At 50.6% G+C, this 21,051-nt stretch overlaps 1 protein-coding gene across 1 annotated transcript; it reads right to left on the reverse strand.

The window, feature by feature from the left end:
• Positions 1-16,448: 16,448 nt before the first annotated feature.
• On the reverse strand, positions 16,449-20,328 carry LOC127392863 (suppressor of cytokine signaling 1-like). The gene is made up of 2 exons (XM_051637310.1): positions 20,281-20,328; positions 16,449-17,198 (listed from the first exon to the last, which is right to left on the reverse strand). Exon 2 carries the CDS (start codon positions 17,130-17,132, stop codon positions 16,449-16,451), a length of 684 nt encoding a protein of 227 aa, XP_051493270.1. The 5' UTR covers positions 17,133-17,198; positions 20,281-20,328.
• Positions 20,329-21,051: the final 723 nt, after the last annotated feature.

Consider the following 21,051-nt stretch of genomic DNA (forward strand, 5'->3'; position numbering starts at 1 on the left):
CTCCTGTTTGCAAAGGGACGTCAGGATGGGCACACACTGCTTTTGGCAAGCTGTTCCTGGCAGATGCAGGCTCTTCTGCTTTTCGGTCAGACTCCTCCCTGCACCAGGGTTCATTTCTCTGTACTATTGCGATGGTGTTACACCTACCAGCAAGTTTTGAAAGATAAGGCCATAAGCTCTTTAATGCATAGAGCTCTGTCTTCCAATGACTGTAAAATATCCAATGCATTTAAAGCAAACTTTGTCACCTTCCACAGCGACAAAAGCCCTGTGCTGGCATGTGGGAAAAAAAATCTACTTTGCCTGATGCCGATCAAGGCCATTTGAGGTGAAAGTGCTCAAAATCGGCAAAGGATTCAGCAGAATCTGGAGTGATGGACGAGCTTAAAAGTGTTACAGTGGGATTTTTACCATAAATTTGCAAGGATTTGTTTCCACAGTTGTTTTGGAAAAGCTGTTCTGGATTATTTCTCTGCATGGACCGTCCAGGCTTTGGAATAAGGTCACCTTACTTAAAATTATCATGACTGAGTGTTTTGTTCACATGGGGAAGCTGCTAAGCACTGCCACAGGGTGTGGGTTCAGGGCAGAGTAGCACTGTCAAACTCCTTCTTTATGTGAACACTTATGTCTGGGACCACCTGCTTTGCTTTCAACATGGAAAACAAGTACCCATACCTGCAGTCAGTAACAAAGGAACAGCTCCATGGTCCTCCTGACTGCACAAAACTTCCCTCCACTGCCAACTCCTCCACTAGGTCACTACGGAGGAAAGCACTCATATTCCAGAAGTGAGAACAACCTGAGAGGAAATTCATCCCTAGCAGCTGGTATGTTTCAGATCCACACAATGCTGGCTCTGAATCAGCTTCAAAATGCAGGCAAGCCTTAAGAAATCTATTGTAGAAAAACCTAAGGAGAGTCCTTTGAAGAAGAAAACCCTCTCTTTGTGGGAGGATCTTGCCACCTATACTCATGAGGAGTCTTTGATTTCAAGGAAAGCTTGTTTTTAGCTAAGACATCTGCAGCGCAACAGCTGAGCAGTGTCTGACTCAAAAAACCCCTCATGTCTGAGAGGTCATCACTTCTCTCTAGGCAGCTTCCTCCTTTCACACTTCTCATGAGACATTTGCCCCGTCCACAAGAAAGCACTCTGCTGCAATTTCAAGGGTGCCTTCTCACGCACGCGGGGTGCTGGGCTGTGTGGGGAAAGACTTAAGAAGGCAGCTGAGCCTGTAAACTGTGCACTGTCAAAATCACTCTCAGCTGTTTTATCCCACTAGGCCTTGTAGGAGTGAGGTTTGCTCCAAAGTGACCTTTGTTTTACAGCATTTTCCTTTCTGCTCAGTTTGGGACAGGTCCCCAGGAGGAAGGTGTCTTGACACAGAGGGTGGCATGCAGCTGTGGCCACTGCATGCGCCTGAGCCCAGGGACAGCTCTGGTACTTCAGTGAGAGCCCTGATAGATGGGGAGAGAAGCAAGTGGCTTTGTGTGGCTCTGCAAGGCAAGTGCAGCAGCTGCATGCCTCTGGGGAAGGTTTAGCTCAGATTAGCCAAAACCAACTCCCCTCCCCAAGACATGCTGACGTGAGCTGCATGGGGCTGGTCTCAGCTGGATCTCACTTCTCACAGGTCTTAACGCTCAGCAGCAAAGACAATCAAGAGTGGTCACAAAACACTCAGGGCCCACTTGATATTTCAGATATGTAGGCACAGATCAGGCAGATGTGGCTCTGGGGAGCTGTGGGCTTACAACAGTGCTCAGCAGCATTTCCCATGTCTGAACAGCACCTCAAGGTAGTTGGGGCAGGGAGGGAGAAGGGGGCAGGGGCTTTCTAGCCTCCTGTGGAAGAACTCTGCTGAACAGCTTCCTCGGCTCTTGTATCATGCTCATCCCCATGGTAGCACACAGCTTTGCAATTTCCAGCATTGATGTATTTCTAGAGGACAGAACATGCTGCTCCTGTCAGTGATGTGTTTTAACTGTTATCAGCATTTATCTGCTTCAGGAATTCAGAGCGATAAGTGGATTAAGCGCGGTAGGTTTGTAGGGCTGCTAGGTCAACATCCTCCTTCCGTCCTTTCCCTTCTCTTCCTACAAACAACCCAGTTGCCACTCCAAATGCCAAGTCCTAGAAATACTGCTGTCTGGAATTTAAAAAGAAAAAAAAAAATAGATCTAGCATTTCAAAAGAGATCACACATAAGACTCAGCTGTGGGATTAGAGACACGGCCAGGCCAGAAATACATTCACTGCTGGAATTTGCTATGGTAGAGCTCGCTGAAAAGAAATGGCTTTGAAACTACTACCCAGCAGCTATTAACTGCGAGACAGGATGACATTCTGTTCCTTAGAGCCTAAAGGGAGCCTGAATCTTTGAATGTTAAATTCTAATTCAATTTGGTCTGGGGATTCAGGACTGGGGTTTAACCCTGGAGACATAAATGGGAGGAAGATGAAGAAAAGCTGGAGAGATGTGTGTTTCTATTACCAGCCTGTAGCACAGCTGAACTGATCCCCCTGAAACTTGGGTGGAACTAACCAGGATACCTGTGCCAAAGGAAATAAATTACAAAGCTCCAAAGGAATAGATCATTGTATGACCTTCACTCATGCATTATACAGTACAGTGCTGCGTGTGAGCTGGTCCCTGCAGCATGACAAGGAGGGAACTGCCTGTCTAGCAGCATAGGCTGGCCAGGATCCATATAGCTTGGTCCTTCCTTTGATGCAGCGAATGCTGATCACTTCCTGGGACAAAATACAGGATTGAGCCAGGTGCTAGCAACAGTTTCTGCTTGTAGCAGGGAAGCAGCCATTAATTTCACTCAAGCGCCGTTAAAAGCCGGCGACAGCAGCCAGCATTCCCAGCCATGAGGAAAAGCACATAGTTCTGGCGCATATGAACAACAAGTTTGGACAAGTGCTGAACCTACCAGAATTGCCTGTTCACAGCTGTGTCCAATGTACACCCACAAGCAAAGGCACACACACGTGCCCACACATGCCCCCACAGCCAACTCCAGGGAAAGCATTTATTCAAACAAAAAGGCTGCTGCTAGCCAAGGCAAAAGCAATGCTGCAGGGACCACAACAAAGCCTCTTTATTGCTGAAGCGTTTAACACCACAACCATCCAAAAGAGAAACACCGCTTGGCGCAGAGAAGAGCTGCAGCAACTCAAGGAGCCAGATTGCAAAGCGAGCATTCCCCAACACGGCAGCTCTGGATTTGCTGCCTTGTCGGAGACCAGCTCAATCCCCCACTGCTGAAAGCCAGCCAGCGGCAACGCAGGCACCTCTGAGGATTCGCAACCTCTTTGACCCCTCCAACCCCAGGCCCTGCGGCGGCCCACGGTTCCCCTTTCTGGCAGCAGGAGCGACAGGAGAGCCAGCACGAGTGGGGCCGTTCCTCTGCCAGCATTTTTAACACTGTTGTGTGCCGAGTGACTCTCAGCAGGGCTGGATGATGCTGAGGTAAAAGCTGCCAATGCCCTCGCTACATTTCCACACGTTGAACTGCTCTAGGGAAGAGAACAATCAGCGGCTCCAGGGAAAAACGGAAAAAGAAAAGTGTTGACACCACCGTGGGGAAGGGAGGGGGCTCCTCTGTAATTCCCTTTCACCAGCAAAATGAGTCTGCCTCAGAAATCACCCTGCTTCTGCTCTTTTTCTGTTCATCTCCTGGAAAGATTCCCGGGGACTAAATTACCATCACACGCCTGATGAGCTCTTGGGGCTGGCGCTGCCTCGCTGCGCCTCAACCTCACAGCGTTCCCTACTGCTTCCCTTCCTCCACAGGCTCCCTCCCTCTCGCAGCCTGGCAAGCTGGGAGGACGGGGACTTCGCCTGGAAGGACTTCTTTGCCCTCTCAGGCTGGACGTGCCAAGAGGAGATCCACCTCGCCGAGCCCAGGGCAGAAACAGGCCGGGAGCTGCCCTACTGAGAGCAGAACGGGTCCACCCCGTTGTGCGAGGCAGCAAAAGCTGCCCCGGGAGGGCCGGCAGAGCCCGCGGCTCGGGGCGGGGCGGGGCTGAAGGGCGGCGCCGCTGCCCGCCAACCCGCCTCCTCGCCCACGAGGTGGCGCCGTCGCCCCGGCCGCCCTCCCCTCCGGCCCCGGCCCCGCGGCGGGGCGGCTGCGGCCCGCGGCACCGGTGACGGGATGTTTTCCTTCGGGGGCAGCGGGGCCAGCTCCCCCGCGCAGCAGCAGGGTGCTCTGCCAGCTCACACGAGCGCAGAGAGGGGGCCAGGCTGGTACGGGTCGCTTAGGAGATGGAGGGTGTGAACAGCCTGTGCTGTTCCCGGCCTCCCCCTTCCTCCTTCCCTCCCTCTCGCCGCCACCGTCTCAGGTCCCTGAGGAACCCGCCGGGTTTCGCACCTGGTACCGCGCAGTGTCTCCTCAGCAGGACTGCAGCCGTAACCCCAGAGAAAACAAGCACAACTAGGATCCATTTAAGGCAAAATTAATGCTAATTAACCGTAATCAACAACTCGAAGAACAACATTTACTCAGCAAGCTGCAGATAACTCCAGTAGCAGTTTGCTCGTTAGGCGGGAGCAAGCAGAAGACAGGGTGCAGAAAAGGAAAATAAACCTTCCTGCAGGCTCTGTTGGGTGCACTGCCCTGCTACAGTGTGGGTGTAAGACATCCCTGCTCCTTACCTCCTGCCCCTCTCCCCCCGCCCCAGCTGCTGCCAGAGGTGACAGTTCTCGTAGCAGCCCCGTCCTGCCACCCCCCCACCCCCCTCTCACTCCACGGCCGGCAGCTCCCCTGGCAGCCCCAGCTGACAGCCACCTCCCGCGATGGCAGCTGAGCAGCCAGGGCTGAGTCACTCCTGCTGGGCCCTTTGGGGTGCAGGGGCCTCCAGCCGGGCGCCCAAGCACGGGCAGCCGCAGGCAGCCTTGCCTCCAGCGCCTGGCACCGTCTGCCCCGGCTGCTCGCAAGCCGCCCCTCCTACGCCGAGGGTGGGTGCTCTGGAAACTCCTGCCTGTGATGGTGAAGAGCGCAGTTTTATTATGAATGGTACTTCTCAAGTTGCAGAGGCCTCCTGGCACCACGTGCCGGTTCCCGGCTGGGCTCTCGCTGCAGCAGGTGAGAAAACAGAGATCATCTGTACAACGTTATTTTTTTTCCTGGGAAAGCTTTTTACATGATCAACAAAGCCCAGGCACTTATTTCATGCTGCTAACTGGTGATGCTGCACTAGTCAAGGCTCCGGCGATGGTGTTTGGCTCACCATGGTTGCCTCAACAGGGGCAGGTGCAAATCAGTGCCGCTGCAAAGAGCGGCAGGCTGTGCACGGCACCCCAAGGGCGTGTGGCTGCTGAGAGCAGCCCCGGCAGCACGCCTCACCAGCCCCCACGGTAGTATGAGAGTCATAGGCACACAGCCCTCCCACGGCCATGGGATGTGTCACCAGCCCAGAGGCACCACGGCTCTGCTAGACCAAACTTTCTCACATCAGCAGCAAAAATGCTGGGAGTGGGCTGCTGGCCAGGAGCACGCCGGCAGCTCCCAGCCGTGCTCTCTTAAAACAGCAGTCCCCGACCCCTCCTCTTGCCAGCTGCACGCCTTGAGGTGTGCACACCCTGCCCTGAAATGCTCCTGAGTGAAGGGCTGCTCTGTAAGGGGCAAAGGATGGGAGGCCGGCAGGTTTGGCAGGGGCTGGGTCCTGCATGGGGCAGACACAGGGAAGATCGTGTCAGACAAGGTGGCAGTGGTTGTGAGGACGCCGTAGGACCGGTCTCTGCCAGCGACGGCCTCGCCAGATGGTCTTTCTGGCCTCGCAGGCACAAGAAAGCTGCCCCAGCCCCAGCAAGTCCTGCTTTCCGCCAGCTGGCTGTGCCAGCCCCAGCTCCCCACACCCTGGCAGGGAGCAGCTTTTAACTGCCTCCAGCCAGTACCCAGGCCTGCCCCATGGCTGCCACGAAACCCAAGCTCCTTCCCCCAAGCTCTTTCAAGGAAACCCTGCTCTCCCCTGCACCCAGACCACCTCATTCACCCCCCAGAACCTCTCCGTGCTTTTTCCTGTGGCTTTTTCTTTCCTTTCCTGTGGCTTTTTCTTTCCTTTCCTGTCAATGCCCTCCCTTTTTTTTTTTTTTTTTTTTTTGAGCTGGGATCCCTTATTTGGCCTGCAGCAGGGAATTGGGGTGCACGACCCTCACTGGAAACCAGCCAGCCCCCCTGCAGCAGACACGTGTGCAGTCGCACCCCACTTTAGATGGGCAGAGGTCTTCTCATGCACACCAGACCTCTGCCAGCTCCTTGAAGAAGGCTGAGAAAGGATTAAGTAGCTAAGTATTTTGCTGGCAAATGGATATGGCTGCTTTTTTTTTATTCCTATTAATTCTTCAACTTTGCTTTTATCATCAACTGTAGCAAATACGCAGGCTGATACAGCGGTTATAGCACACCCTCCTAGGGTAGAAAAACATCTTTTCACCACCAGACCCTATTCTGGCTATCCAAACTAAATAAAGCATCCTGGCAAAAGCATCTGCTGGAAGAACCGCCTCTCCCCTAGGATTTTTGCCAATATAGAAATGTGTTTCATTCTGTCTTCCCTCCCCACCCCCAATTTCCCACCTGCCATCTACATCTCTGGCTGACAGGACTACAGTGCAAGGATCTGTAGTTTTGGCCTCATGCAGGATGATCATAATCAGATTTTGCTTTTCAAACCCTTCCAAAGCAGGGCTTCAAAGCCTCTCCTACCTGGAAAACTGGGCAATGGCAGATGTGGGTCCACAGAGATGGAAAATGGGAGTGGAGGTGTGTCCTGCCTTCCCAGAAACATAACCTCAGTGAGAACAACCACACAGAGGTGGGACTATGTGGATACCACAGCAGGGTTCAGACTCCTTCTCCCAAGGCTAAATGTATCTCCCTTTGCTCTTTATATATAGATAGATATGTATCTGTGCATGTATATACATGTACACACACCCACATTTTATACCTAGCTACGAATACTTGCTGAGGTTTCCCTAAGGCAGCCCCTCTGTGACCCCATATCCCAGGTGAACATGCAGAGACCCTCTACCAGAGCTGGGCCCATGGCCTGTCTTGCAGAATCCCCTCTCCCCTCTCTGCACGTGCTGGGGAGATCCTTCCCCACCCCAATACTGCTTCCTTTATTATCTCTGCCCAGCTGCGGTTTATAAGTTGTTTAAATCTTTTCTAGGAACAGATAGAGATCTCAGTTACCCAGAATCCAAAAACGCAGACAGCTTGAAATGTGGTTAGACTCTGTCCTACTTTCATTGAGCTGAGAGCAAGGCTCTGCCAAGGTGCTTAGGGGAGAGCAGGAGAGAAGGAGAAAAGAGAAAGATCCATCTCAGCGAACAGCCCCTTCGTCCTGCCCCAACAAACCTAACCTGCCCCCCACCCCAACCTGCTGCATCAGTTTGAACTGCAGGACCTTTCCTCCTGGTTTCCTCAGGACCTGCAGGTGAGCAGGGCACAGAGACATGAAGCCAGGGAGAGATGTTCTCCTGCAGCACACCACCTGACACCCACATGAACATCTCCCTGAGCTGAGAGAGGTGTGAGGGTTTCGCTGAAGCAGGGCCACGAGGACAGCAACGCAGGGAGTGCTGCAGATTAAGAATGAGATGCGTAGGTAGAGTTTTTACTATCCACACACTCACCAACAGCTTTTCCCCATACTAAGTTGCTCCAAGGCAGGGGGAGCCACAGAAGTGGAAGAGCCACATGGGACTTCCCTCCTGTGAGAAATCCCCTCCCTGGGAAGTCCATGCAGGGTTGCAGAGCTGCCGTGGGGCTGTGCCTTGACGGCAAGCACAGCTCCCTTGGATTGTCAGGCTCCTCTACAGCAATACTTTCAGGAATCTGCAATGACCCAGAAAGGGATACTGCTCAAAAAATGCTGGGAGGCCTTCTTCCTTCTCTCAGTGGTACCAGCCCACAAGACCAACCCGCAGACAAGGATGTGTGATTCCCACACCCATTTTGCCCAGGGTTTGACCGTGATAAACCTGGGCTTTTCTCATGAGCACTGATGGTGTTCAAAAGAGAAGGGACTCAAGTAGGGGAGAACATCCACTCATGTTTGCAGATACATGCCACTGGCTCTGTGACTTTGTCCAAAGTAGATAATATTCACTAAGTAATTCCACCTATATTCCTGCAGCCTTTGGAGCAGTAAAGCCACTCACAGCCACTAATACTTTAAGGGCATTGATGAATTCTGCTTGGAAGTGCATGTATCAAAGTAAGGATCAGAGCAGCAGCAGGGTATTTTTGCTTATGCTCTCACTAGTGGTAGCAGCAGTGAGACACTTCAGGAGAAGGGTTTGCTGGAGTCAAGACCACAGAGAGACACTAAAGAAGGTATCGTTTGAAAGATAATAGAGTCCACGATTATTATGGTATTTATTAGCACCATTTACACGGCCTGACTTGAACAGCCTTGGAAGCAAGAATGAAAAAATGCCAGCAAACACATTATGTTCTCCTGCAAGAAGTTTTTTCATCCTATTGAAAAGCTTTGTTAGAAAGAATGATGAGAATGGTAATAATAAGGCACTATAATTATACCTGATCCTTCTGTAATCTCTCTCTCTGCAGAGTTCGGGAGCACTTTACTGCTATTATTGGATTTGAACAGTCCCATCTGGATAACATACGACTGATTTGTTTGCATGGCTTATTTTAGGTATTTCAGAACGTACATTAGAGCTGCCTTCATATCTGGCTGATTCCCTGCACAGTCTGTAAGAGCAGGAAAAGACCTTCAGCTCCTGTGCTCCACCACTCTGTTCTCTCATCCCACTTCCACAGAGAGTTCTTCACTGAAGTCCAAGGATAAAAGAAGCCATCAGTCCTTCTCCACCCAACCCAGTACCACAGAACAAGAGTTACAACCTAGAGAATGGATACTACTTAGACCATCTGGATTTGCACCTGTATTAATTTAGGCTTGAGATCCACTGAATCCCAAAACAACACTAGATGCACCTAAAAGTCGAAAGACAAGGACCTGGCACACACCTTGTGCTAATGTACACACTGTGCAGTCAGAATACCTGCTACCCCTGAAGCTTTCAAACAAAGGGGTTTGCTGTGTGCTCGTGTTCCTGGTGTGCACAGAGTCAGGGAAGGTGTGAGGGATGCTGGTGTCTTTCTGGACCCAGCATTCCTGGCAATGCCATCTCTCTCATCTCAAGCCCCCGAGGCAGCTCCTGTTCCCTGTGATGTCTAAATGACCAAGCAGCTCCATCAGAGGCAAGAACTTTGCTAGCCCCTTGCAGGAAGCTCTTGGGTGTGAAGCTGGGGCCTTGCTACTTCACTCTGCCAGGGCCAGGAGAAAACAGACACAATTTGAAATAATTCAGCCTGCCTTAAAAAAAATTATTATGAAAAAAAGATATTTTAAAAAATAATAATGAAAGCATGATACAAGAACTACAGTTTACATTAACTGAACTGGTTTCAGTCTGAAAATCACAGCAATTTATCACTACCTTATGGTGCAGGGAATGACCCTTTCACACTGAATCCCCATAAAACTTCACAAACACAAATTGCCTCATTATTTTGTTGCTCTCACTGCTTTTTAAGGAAATTTTTTTTCTCCTGTAAATTGGAGCAGGGTCTTCTCCTGCATCCCTTCCACCTCCCACCTGGCTTCATCAGCACAAGTGGAGCTTCCAGTGGCTGCCCATCCCCAACTCTCGATTTGCTGAGGACTTTAAAAGGACCTTAAGTTCTCCCCAACTTCATTTTTGGAGTATTATATCCATTTTCCTTGCTTTAATTCTCTTAAGATTCTTTGGAGCTCCCTTTGTCAATTTGTTTACTTCTGGTTTATTTTTAAAAGACAAACCCCCAATAGACATAAGCTCTCAAGTCCCTTTTGAAAATGCTGTCTTGTCTTTAAGTGCTTTGTTTGTGATCCTCTCCAATCCTTTAGGCTATTGTTTACGAGCTGGAAGGCATCTGCACTTGGGCTAATCATGCTGAATGCCAGCAATTCCCCCAGCATGATTTGTTGCACAAGCCAGTGGGAGCAGGGTTTGTTTTGATTATGTTTAGTGTGAAAAACCCACGTTTACTCACATCAGCCTGACAAAACAAGGGGGGCCTAATCCAAAACCTTCTAAGGGGAGCAACAATCTGGACATTTATTTCAATGGTATTTGGGACTAGCTTGAAGGTTGAGACCTCTGATGGCAAGGGTGGTGTCTTGGGAAAGCAGGTAGCCCAGGAGCCAAAAAAAATCTTCCTTTAAAAGTGTACACATCTCATTTGCGGTGGGGTGGACGAATCAAACACAGACGTACAAGGCTGCCAGTGCACGGCTTTTCCAAAGCTCTGCCGCTCCTTTCTGACATAAGGTTAGTCAGGCTGGGACCCCTCAGCCTTGCCCCAACCAGGACAGCTGGACAGAACTGAACCAACCAGCCGTCATCTCGGGCGGATGCTGGCCTCCTCTGAATGCCCTCAGCTGAAGTCAGACTTTCACTCACTCTGGACCATGGCGATGCATTTCTCCCCAGCCTGTGCTGGTGCTTGGCTCCAGGCATCAGACAGGTGTCCCCATGTTTCTGCTCAGGAGAGCTGGGAGGAAGTGCCCGAGGGCTGCTGGGGCTGCCACCAAAGCGCTGCGAGGGCACACAACAGCACACTGTGCAGGTGGGTGCAGTGGTCTGCCATGTGCAGACCCCCCCTCTGCCTCCAGGGGCTTTGTACCAGCGCTGGTACAAAGAGCTCGACGCACACCCAGAGCTGAGCAAGGAGCTCCGTGTGCACCTGGATCTCAGCGCAGGAGCTCCGTGTGCACCTGGATCCTCTGCTGAGCAGCTGGCTCAGCTGGCCTGGGCTGCACCCTGTCCTGTTGAGCACAAGACTGAGCTTAGACTGGCTTGTTCCCTGACTCCTGCCATAGCAGAGCCGTGCCCAACGAGGCACAGAGCTCAAAGCTGCACCTGGATCCCACCTCTCCCGTTTCCCAGCTCAGCATTTCCTGCTCCAGAGGTGCTCCATTAATCACCACTAATCCCTTTTTGTTCTCGCAAAGAGGCGAGTATCTCTGGTGGCCTGTGGCAGGAACTCCCACAGCTTAAGCTATACATTGTGCGCAGAATTGTCTCCTTGTGTTTCTTTTGAGGCTCGCACTTGATTATTTCATCAGATGCCTCCTTGTTTTTTAAGAAAACACACATACTCAGTCATCTGCTCCGTGGCATTTATGCTTCACAAACCTCCGCCGCGGACCTCCGCCGTTTGGGGTCCCGGCTGGAAAGGACCGAGTCTATCCAGCCAGCCCTTACATGTGAAGCCTCGGGCAGTGTTCTGCCTTGCCTGAATCCAAACCCCAGCTCCGCCAGCCCCAGCTGAGATCCCCCGGCAGCGGGGAGCTCGCCGAGCCCCGGGCGGCTCTGCAGGGCGGCAGCGGGGGTCGCGGAGCGGCTCTGCCGCATCCCCCCCTTGCAGCCCCGCTCCAGGCAAGGCAGGCAGGACGCTCCCGCAAAGGCAGCTCCTGCAACCTCACCGACGCCAAACATCCCAGGAATCTGTGCAACACCAACTCAAATGGACACAACCATCACATTCCCCTAACCAAGGTATTCTTGCCAGTTGAGGCTTCTAGCACGCTAAGGAGGCTAATGATGCAAATACACATTTTGGGAGGGACATCAGGGTAAGAGTCCAAAACTGGGACCCGGCTGTGTGTACACAGAAGGTTTTAGTTTGAAGCTTGTCTACCTAGGAGGAGCTCATTTCCAAACACTGAAGATTCCCAAATGTTAATTTTTTTTTTTTTAAAACGTGTTTGCACAAACTTGTGGCTTTTGATGAATCCTGATCCATCAAGGCAGATCCCTAATGGCATACAGACCCTTATGTCAGAGGTAATCAAGTATTATTACAAGAGCTGCTGGCTGTGGGGCCCCTCCTGTGCACACACATGGGTACATATGGAAGTTATTAACAAGTTTCAGCGAAGGATTTTGGGAAATTAACCCCTGGCACCCCAGAGCACTGCTAACAGACCAGTAGTCAGGAGCAGACGAAGAGCAGTTTCCTGCTGGATGCCTGCGGCACGTTGGGACCGAAATCCAAGCCCTTCGCAGCCCATTAGAGGAAGCCCCTCTCTCACAAGGACTAAACTTTTCAACCTCTCCTGTTAGGAAGAACGGTTGAAGAAAAACATCTGCAAGGCTGTATAAGTTTCCTCGACAAACTGAAATGAGTCAGCTGGAGAAATGTATAACATAACATATAAAAATGCAAACAATTTTCTTCTATTCCCTGAATGGCGCTCAAGAGGTTGTGAGGAAGTTTGTAATTTCTTTATAAATCCCTTTAGGAGCCACCAAAAGAAACATTTGGATACAGGCCACCAGGAGCTGCTCCTACACAGCAGAGGGACTGGTTCAGAGGCAGGGTGATTAAAGTGAGCGTCTCCCACTCCATAATGAAAGCTGCAGCACATGGTTTGCAGTCACCCTGCAGAAGCAAACTGATACCGTTTTACTTTGTGCATTTTTTTCTGAAGAACCTATGGAAAAAGTTTACTCTTCCAATGTCCAGGCAGAAAACAAAGGAGGTCTCTGTAAGGCCTACCACAGTCGATGCACTTTTCACAGTCCTGTTCTTCCCAAATTCATTTCCTTTCTTGCACCAATCCTGATCTGCAAAGTGACCTCTCCTTGGGAATAATGAGGATACTCACCCATAATGTGCTTGAAAGTTCTATAATATAACAATGCTTGGCAGTCATTCACTGCTTTTCATCCACAGATCTCAAATCAATTTGCTACAGCCCTGCATGGGATTGACTTACTTGTAAGTCAGAGATGAGCCCTTGCTGTGCAATGAAGGAAAAAACAACAACAACAAAAAAAGGCAAAATAAAGCAGATTTTATGAAAATCCAAACTATTTCCTCCTCCCTTGGTGTGATTTTCCTAAGGCACAATCCTGGCCACAAACAGGGCTCTTCCACAACCCCCAGCCATCCTACCCAAGATGCTCATTTTCAGCCAAATGAGAACGGTTCACAGCCAGGTCAGAGCAATCCAGTTAGAAAGCTCTTCCCTCAGTGAGCCATAACCACGGCCATAAAACAGAAGCATTCCTGTGCTTGGTTATAAAAGAGGAAGAAATTAGCCTGCTCCTTCCCCCTCCCTGGTTTCTGAAGGGAAGGCGGGAAGGCAGCCAAGGCACCTTGGCGACATCCCTAAGGAAGAAAAGGCTGGAGGGGTTGTGCAGGTGCCTGGGGCAGCAGAGCAGGTCCTGCTCCTCCTGTGGCAGAGGTGGAAGGCAGCCATGCAGCTGACCTGGCTGAGGCAGGGTCTATGCCCAGGGCATAGTCCCAAAACACAGGTGCCCAGAGCCACCAGAGATGCCCACAGGGGCTGGCAGGGTGGTCATAGGAGCTATTGGAATCTTGGACCCTGCTGGGCTCTGCTTAAAGAGCACTGACAGTAAGCAATAGGATGGTACCTGAGAGCAGGCCAAATCCATGGCAGGCAGTAGAACCCAGGGCATGGGCATGGCCCACGGGTGCTCCACGTAGCATGGAGAGAGCAGGAGGGAAGTCGTTTCCCATCCACCAACATGCCACAGCACTTGGCTGGCACTGTCGCCACCCTGATCTCTCTGCAGGGGGCTTTGCAGGCACAGCACCTGCAGTGGCAGGACCACCCACATCTCCTCAGTGCCACCTCCCTGCCCTGTGAAAATGCAGGACCATGGGGTTGTTCAGGGGAAAGGACCCCAGGAGGACTCTATCCCAACCTGAGGCTCACACCACGTTGCTCCAAGTTTGATCCAGTTGGGTCTTGAAACTTCCAGGTGTGGAAACTGTACCTCTCTGGGCAGCCTGCCCCACAACCAGACTACCCTCACGGCAAAAACTCACCCCCTGGCCAGCCTGGACTTGTTTCCCCTACATTTGCCATGCACCACTGTGGTGAGCCTGGCTCCTTGCTGACCTCCTCACAGGTACAGGCAGGCTGCTGTTAGGTTCCTCCGAAGCCATCTCCTCTCCAGGCTGAATGAGCCCAACTCCCTCAGCCTCTCCTCACAGGACAAGCATTCCAGCCCCTTGAGCTTCTTGGGATCGCCCCCTCCTCCTAACCTCACTCCAATTTATTGTGTTTTTGTTGTGCTAGGGAGCCCCAAACTGGATGCAATACTCCAGTTGGGGTCTAAGGAGTGGTGAGTTCAGGGGGTTACTCATTCCCCTCGTCTCCTGGAGGTGCTCCTGTTAATGCAGTTCAAGACACTGCTGGCCTTTGCTGCCAAACTGCCTGAAGGAGGATTCAGCCTTGCTGTCTTCCAGGACCTCCCATCCTTGCACAGGTTACAGTGCTTGGAGAGGGCTGCTCAGGAACTGGAGCTACCAATAATCCCAAGCAACAGGATGTGTGTTTGAGCTGGGGACGATGACCCCTGATCACAGGAGTATTCTAGCAGGGTGGGTCGAAGCCCAGCCCCCTTCCTCACACTGCCTGGGGTAATGCAGGGCACCCCAGCCCTCACCCAGGACATCACAGCCAGACTGAGGCAGCCAAAGGCTCCAATTCGCCACCTCTAATGGACCCAGCAATGATGACAGATGCAATTACCTGCTTAGCTTTTTGCCCTAGCCCTGCATGAAATTACAGCTCTGGTGGCAAGCAACACCAGACCCACATGTCAGCCACCACAGTGCTTGTGAGCTCCATGATAGCAAACAATCCCAGCTGGTGCTTCTGCACTGGGCTGAGAGCTGCAGCAGCTGCAGGGCTACCCACCTGCCCCTGCCCTCCCTGGGACCGAGAGGAGCAGGCAGCAGGGAGAAGATGGCCACTCCTCTGGCACTTAGTTAACTACCTTGGCTCATAAGCCAGTGCCCTGAGATACGAGGCCAGGCACCCTGCCATCAGCAGAGTGACAGAGCCCTCCAGAGAACAATTCAGAGTGTCTAAGCGAGGCTCCTGTGATGAATCACACCCTGTGTATCTCCCTCTCTGTGCTGACCGCACGCTTTGGTTCCTCAGATAAGATACCTGAAGCCAAAAGAGCAAATTCAGAGTAATCTCTCTCTGTGTTTGGCTTTTTTCCCCTGTACAGGTCTGAAGAGGAAAGTCAGCGTGAGCTCAGCAGGCTGCCCAGATGGCTGTGGATCATTGGCAGCTTGCATAATGGTTTGGCTCAAATGCTACAGTACTGAATTCCTCCTTTCACAGAACTTCTTTCAGTCACTTATTTAGAAGACATCATACCTGCACGCACCCTTGAAATGAACCATAACCTTATTTAAGCCAACTCTGTTCCTCTCATTTGTACTCATCCTCGCTAATTTGAGTTCACTGATGCTGTGCCCTGTTCTAGGACCTTGAATTGTTCTTCTTGCAAACACTCAGTACAAATCTTAAGGTACTAAAAATAGTTCTGAAAATCTAAACTCCACATTTTTAGGAAGTAACTTATGTTTAGAAAATTCTTTAGTTCATTACACTGTAAGATTAATTAAGTTTATTGTTCCCAGCTAGGGCCATTCTTTTATGTCCTGCTTTTGGTCTTTGTAAAAAATCCATTTGTTTAGTTTCAGTTTGATTACCATGTCTCAGCACTAAACTAACTGGGTTTCCAACACTGCAAAGGAATGAAAGTAACGCCATGTATTCATTGACTTTAAAAATAAGTACAAAAACATGTTTTTATTAAAAGTCTTACTAAAAAAAAAAAAAAATCCTTTTTTTTGAGGGAAAACCACAAGATCTTTTTTATGCTCTGCAGATGGCAGCAGCATACTATCAGATGAGTGTAAGAAAGGGCGCTGGATCTCATCTGTTCACACCCTCCCAGGGCAGACGCTCCTTTCCAGACCAGGGTTCCCTCTGCAGGAACACCGTGCCCTTAGCATAACATAACTGTTGAAAGAAAGCTATGCAAAAGCCAGTGAAGCATGGCTGCAACGTCGGCCTCTGAAGTGGCATTCCTGCTGCAAGGAGCAGAGTCTGTTCTGGCTCCACCGCGGCCCCCGCGGGCATCTGGCACAGGGGTGGTGCCCACCGGTGCCCAAGCTGCACTGATGTGGGACTGGACTCAGCCGTACCACTTCATGAGGGCAGATCTGCAGCAGACATCAGCTTAGGCACTTTGGGGTAGAGGAAAACACAGGGCTCACCTGGAGGGTAGGCAATTCACCTTCTTCTCAAGCTTATAAATTAGAAATGGAGCAAAGAGCAGGACTTGGTGGGGAGGCAAATCTCTGCTCCTCAGGATGGCTTTACTCCAGGGATCTCTGAGGAAGGCCACACACGCCGTGCAAGTATGAGGACCCAGCTGTCACAACTAGTGGGTTCCAGCCCTGCTCCCTCTGCCTTTCCCTTCCTCTCCCAGCAGCCAGTTCAGCTCCATGGCATGGCATGTGTCCCACCAGCACAGCCACCTAATGAACAGTGTCCTTTGTCTCCCATGTGTAAGGCATCATCTCCCACTCCAGGACGAAGAGTGGCTGGGGACAATGTCCCCCACTGACCCTCCCCTTCCACCCAGGGGTGAGACCACCTCCTCCCTGGGGTGCATCCCTGAGGAGCTCCCCAGCCCTGCTCCACCCCCCATCGCAGCTCCAGCGGGCAGGCTCCGGCAGCACAGTTCCCGCAGTGTGGGCACTGCCCGGCGGCTCCGGCACAGAGGCTCGGAGAAGACAAGAGGAGTTTCCCCCATCTCATCAAAGTGCAAGGGGTTGTTCCGGGTCCCTGCCACCACCAGCTCCAGCAGCTGGACCACGCAGTCCGAAAACCAGTTCTTCAGACGGAAATAGCCCTCCTGGAAAGAGATTCGGAGGCTGACAGGCCCCGTCGGCATCCGCACGCTCAGGCTGAACAAGCAGTTCCCCTGCGAGCTGTCCCGCACCAAGTAGGTGCCCACGGGCTCCCGCTGCAGCTTGGCGTGAGCCTCCCCCACAGACAAGGGGCCCCAGTAGAAGTCGCTGGCCTGGAGGATATTGAGGGATCGCTCCAGGACCTCCCACTCACAGCTGCGAAACATCCGGAAACGATCAGGCAAGCCGGGGGGCGCAGGGCTGGGGAGAACGCTCCGATGCTGCCTTTGCGGACGAGAAACAGTGGCATGTGTGTTGTGTAGATCATCTGGCCTCCCTCTGATCATCTCTCAAAGAGCCCATGGATCCTGGGAAGATGCTGCCTTTACCATGCTTCCTCCTTTGTATCCAGCCTGTGGGACAGAAGGAGAGTGAGCCAACCCCAAAACCTTCTTCTAACTAGGGGTCCCCCAGCACACCCTTCGGCAGGCTGGTTTGAACATAGCAGATCTCAGTATTTTGATATTTCTCTTTGTTGGATGTACAGGGGCTTTACAGAGTGGCCTTGAGACTGGCAAGCGGAAATGACAGCCCATACCAGAAGAGAAACATTTCCCAAGGCAGGAAAATATAATTTACTTCATCATTCAGTGAAAGGTGGAAAGGTTTCCTCCTATCTCCCCAACCCCTTCTCTGACAAAAGGACAAAGACTTAGAAGAAGCAGAAGACAGGAATGAGCCATTCCCACCAAAACCCAGGAACCTCCACCAGGAACCCTCACTCCAAGAACATGCCTGTTCAGCATGGCAGGAGAAAGCAAAGATCTAAGGATCAAGACCCTCTCAAGAAATGTTTTACCACCAACTTCAGGGCTGGGACTGTCACAAATGAGACCACTTCACACTGGTACCAGATGCTGCTGATGTCTGAGGAATGGTTCTGCTCAGACCCTTCCAGCCCCTTAACTTCTTCTGCTGGAGGGACATCTACCCTTCCAGCAGATGATGCTGCCCGCTCCCAGTCACCATCCTCTGCTCATGTGCTGTGTTAAAAGTGTCCTCCCTTGCTGTCACAGCTCTGCTCATCTGCACTTTGAATTACAACGAGGCTGTCTGTTTTCAGAAATGCAGATTCCTGCACCCAGTCTTGCCATAGGCCATCCAAGTAACTTCAATTACATTAAAAAAGAGAAGACACACTCTGCGCTCGTACGCCTGTGTGTGTGTATATATATGCATAAACATAAAAACCACAGCCCCGAGCCAGAGGCTCATTCTGTGTGAGAAGCTGAGCTGCTACATACCACTTCCCCAGGCCTGACAAGTCAGTAGCTCACCGCCAAACCCTGCCCTCAGTCCCCTGACACACTCCATTAACCCAGTCGCACCGGCTGACAGCGCAGCGCTGCTCGGAGCAGGGCAGACTGACACGCGGCGCAGGAAGAGACGCGCTCCCCCCGCCGCAGACTGGTGGGAGCACTGGGGGCTCACAGCACGCAGAGCAGGCCACCAGGGAATGAGCAGGGACCTGCAGAGGGCTTGATCTGGAGGAAGAGTTTCACATTAGGCTTAGCTCCTTGCGAGGTTTCCCTCATCTAGCACCCTTTGCCAGATATTCAAAAGCTTCCGTGCTCCTTCTAGTGCTCATGGCAGCTGGATGGCTGTGTAGCCCCACTCTGCACCCCAGGAGAGGATGTGGAGAAACAGGGCCAGCTGTCTTTCCCTTGAAATAGCATGGTAGTTTTGGAAAGAAGACATCTGCCTGGCAATTCCTTGCCTACAGTTATCTTTTATCCCCTAACATCTCTCTCGATACCCAACAGTAATACCAATAATGCAGTTGTCAGGCAGGTCTCTATACATGGAGTCATTAACACCCTTTCCAAGAGCAGCCCAGGAAGCTTCCCCAGTTTCTAGCCCCCCAGTTTGCAGTCCATAAGCCACTAACGTTCCTGGTACCACTCTGTATGCTGTCAATCCTGTCCTTTAGCTACTGCGGGAGGGAAATTCCATGCTTAGAGAAGGGTAGGAAGGAGTTAATCAAGTAGGTTTTTTTCTTTTCCATTAAAAAAAAACCAAACAAACAGTTGAAATCTGCTTGGATGGTTCAGCAAGTCAAAATAAATCTTAGGGGAAGCTGATTTAGTGAGCAGAACACAAGTAAACACAGTCACCACGTGCAGTGACTGGGGCCATCTATCACCACTGAACACTCAGCGCTGTAGGCACCACAAGGAGATACAGCATCTTCATCCCTTTCATTCTCCTCTCTGCTGGGCAAGGAAGCTGTAGAGCCCTCTGACATTAGCTGCTGTAGATAAAGAAGGTCATACTTCTGCCAGCTGCCTGCAGTTGCGGCAGCTACAGCCTTGATGGGAGCAAGAAGAGGCCTTGCTGCCACTAGCAGCCATTCTTTCCAAAACAGCAACTTCTCTTGGGTCCAAAAGGAAATTTTGCCAGTCTCGTAAGTCTAGGTTAGAAAATCAATTGAAGCAGGAAAACAGAAGCAGGCAGCTGTTTTTATTTCCAGACTAGTTTTAAAAAATAACAAACAAATAGATAATTTGTTTAAGACTGCAGATGCTATTTCACAGGAATAAAATAAACTTGTTTGTCCCAGTTTCCAATCTTGAGTAATTCTCCCAAGTCCTTTAAGAAAAATCCACTGCTACTAGAAGTTGAACTGACTAAGAACCGAGACTGTGTCATCATTTCAAATTCAAAGTAAATGCAAAAACAGCACCCTCACAATTTGTTCACTTGGTTTGAAATCTACGTATGGGTCAGAGCCTCAGATAGCATACATCTGTTTAGCTTCAGTGACCCATTTCCAACAGATGACTGGCCTGAAGTGCAGTATTAGTTATAGTATTATCAGCTCTAGAAGTGCTTCCTGATACTACCTTTAAGGCTCACTGTTAATGGGTCAACAGGTCCTACGTGTACATGGCCTCCCACGTCAAGGAGGCTAAACAGACTCTCAGGATTAGGAATAAGCCAGCTATGAGGTGTAATGAAAGACACATGCATAATTAGTTCTGCTTCTGATTTGCCACACCGCAATTTGCCTTCCATCAGCTCCACTCCAAAAACGCCCAAAAAACCCCAACGCCCAAACATGTTACTATCTCCCTACTGCAAGGCACTCTGAACAGTGCTCGCAGCCAAAGCAACATACCCTAAAAAAGCCCACTAATTAAAAGACTGGGTAAGTTTCCCCTGATTCACTTTAAGTTCAAGAGCTTTTCAAAATAAGTGCTCTTGACATAGGGCATTCTGCTTTCCTCCTCACTCACTTCCCAGGCAAAGTAACTTATTTCATATAAGGAGACAATTCTAGTAAACCAGGGGACTGTGCGCAGCCTCTGGCAGCAGCCAAGCCAGCCCTGCATCCCGGGGCTTGACAAATCTGGTGTGTTCAACTGCAGCCTCAAGTACTCAGCTATGATGTGTCCTTGCACTCTTCCTCCAGGACACTTAAAAGAGCTTACTTACCTCTTTAGATTTACCACCCATAGGGATGAGTTTCTGGAAGTCAGGCCTGGATGTGGTCCAAATTCAAGAGCTCCGATGCAGCACTTCCCAGTTTTTGCAAAGCTTTACTTAAGAGCAGATTCATCCTTTGAAAAGAAAGACATCAATCAAGCAGGTGACTAAGCCAATTAGTTCACAACAATGTGATCTAAAATACAACAAATCTGGGGATAAGTTGTCTGTTCCAACCTCTTTGACCTGTATCATTGCAGAAGCTTTTATATTACACTTCAGATAGCAACAGAGACAACAGATTATTGTTGTCATTACTGCTACTTACAAAGCCATGAGCTGATTAGGTCCAGACAGCTCGCAGGTGGCCTGCGGACCAATGCAAAGACCATAAAGTTGTCATTGTCTCTGAAAGTGGAAACCATAAAACCCAAATGTTAAAAAAATTATGGCAACAGGAATAATGTTTAAGATTTGGAATAGCAAACCCAAACTTGTGCTCAATGCAACACACACCATTTAGAGTATCTTATCTCAAGCCATGTGGGTAGCCATTCACTGCTAATTTATCCAACAACCCAGGCTGTTCTGGCCCATACTCTTCTGCTCTGCTTCCCTGGCTCTTGAGGCTTTTCTTTCTCACCTTGTGGATGGAAAACTAAACCTGCTGACCCCGTGGAGAAGCAGACCACCACTTGTACAAGCATGTTATCTGTCAGTGGATCCATCAGCAAGCTGAAAAAATGAACCCAGCCTTCTGCACACGTTTCAGAGGCACTC

The sequence above is a fragment of the Apus apus genome, chromosome 1 (genome assembly GCF_020740795.1).
Source record: "Apus apus isolate bApuApu2 chromosome 1, bApuApu2.pri.cur, whole genome shotgun sequence".
Classification (NCBI taxonomy): domain Eukaryota; kingdom Metazoa; phylum Chordata; class Aves; order Apodiformes; family Apodidae; genus Apus; species Apus apus.

Bases quoted from the DNA above. Each gene is read 5' to 3' on its own strand.
- LOC127392863 (XM_051637310.1), bottom strand. From the start codon at position 17,132: ATGATCAGAGGGAGGCCAGATGATCTACACAACACACATGCCACTGTT.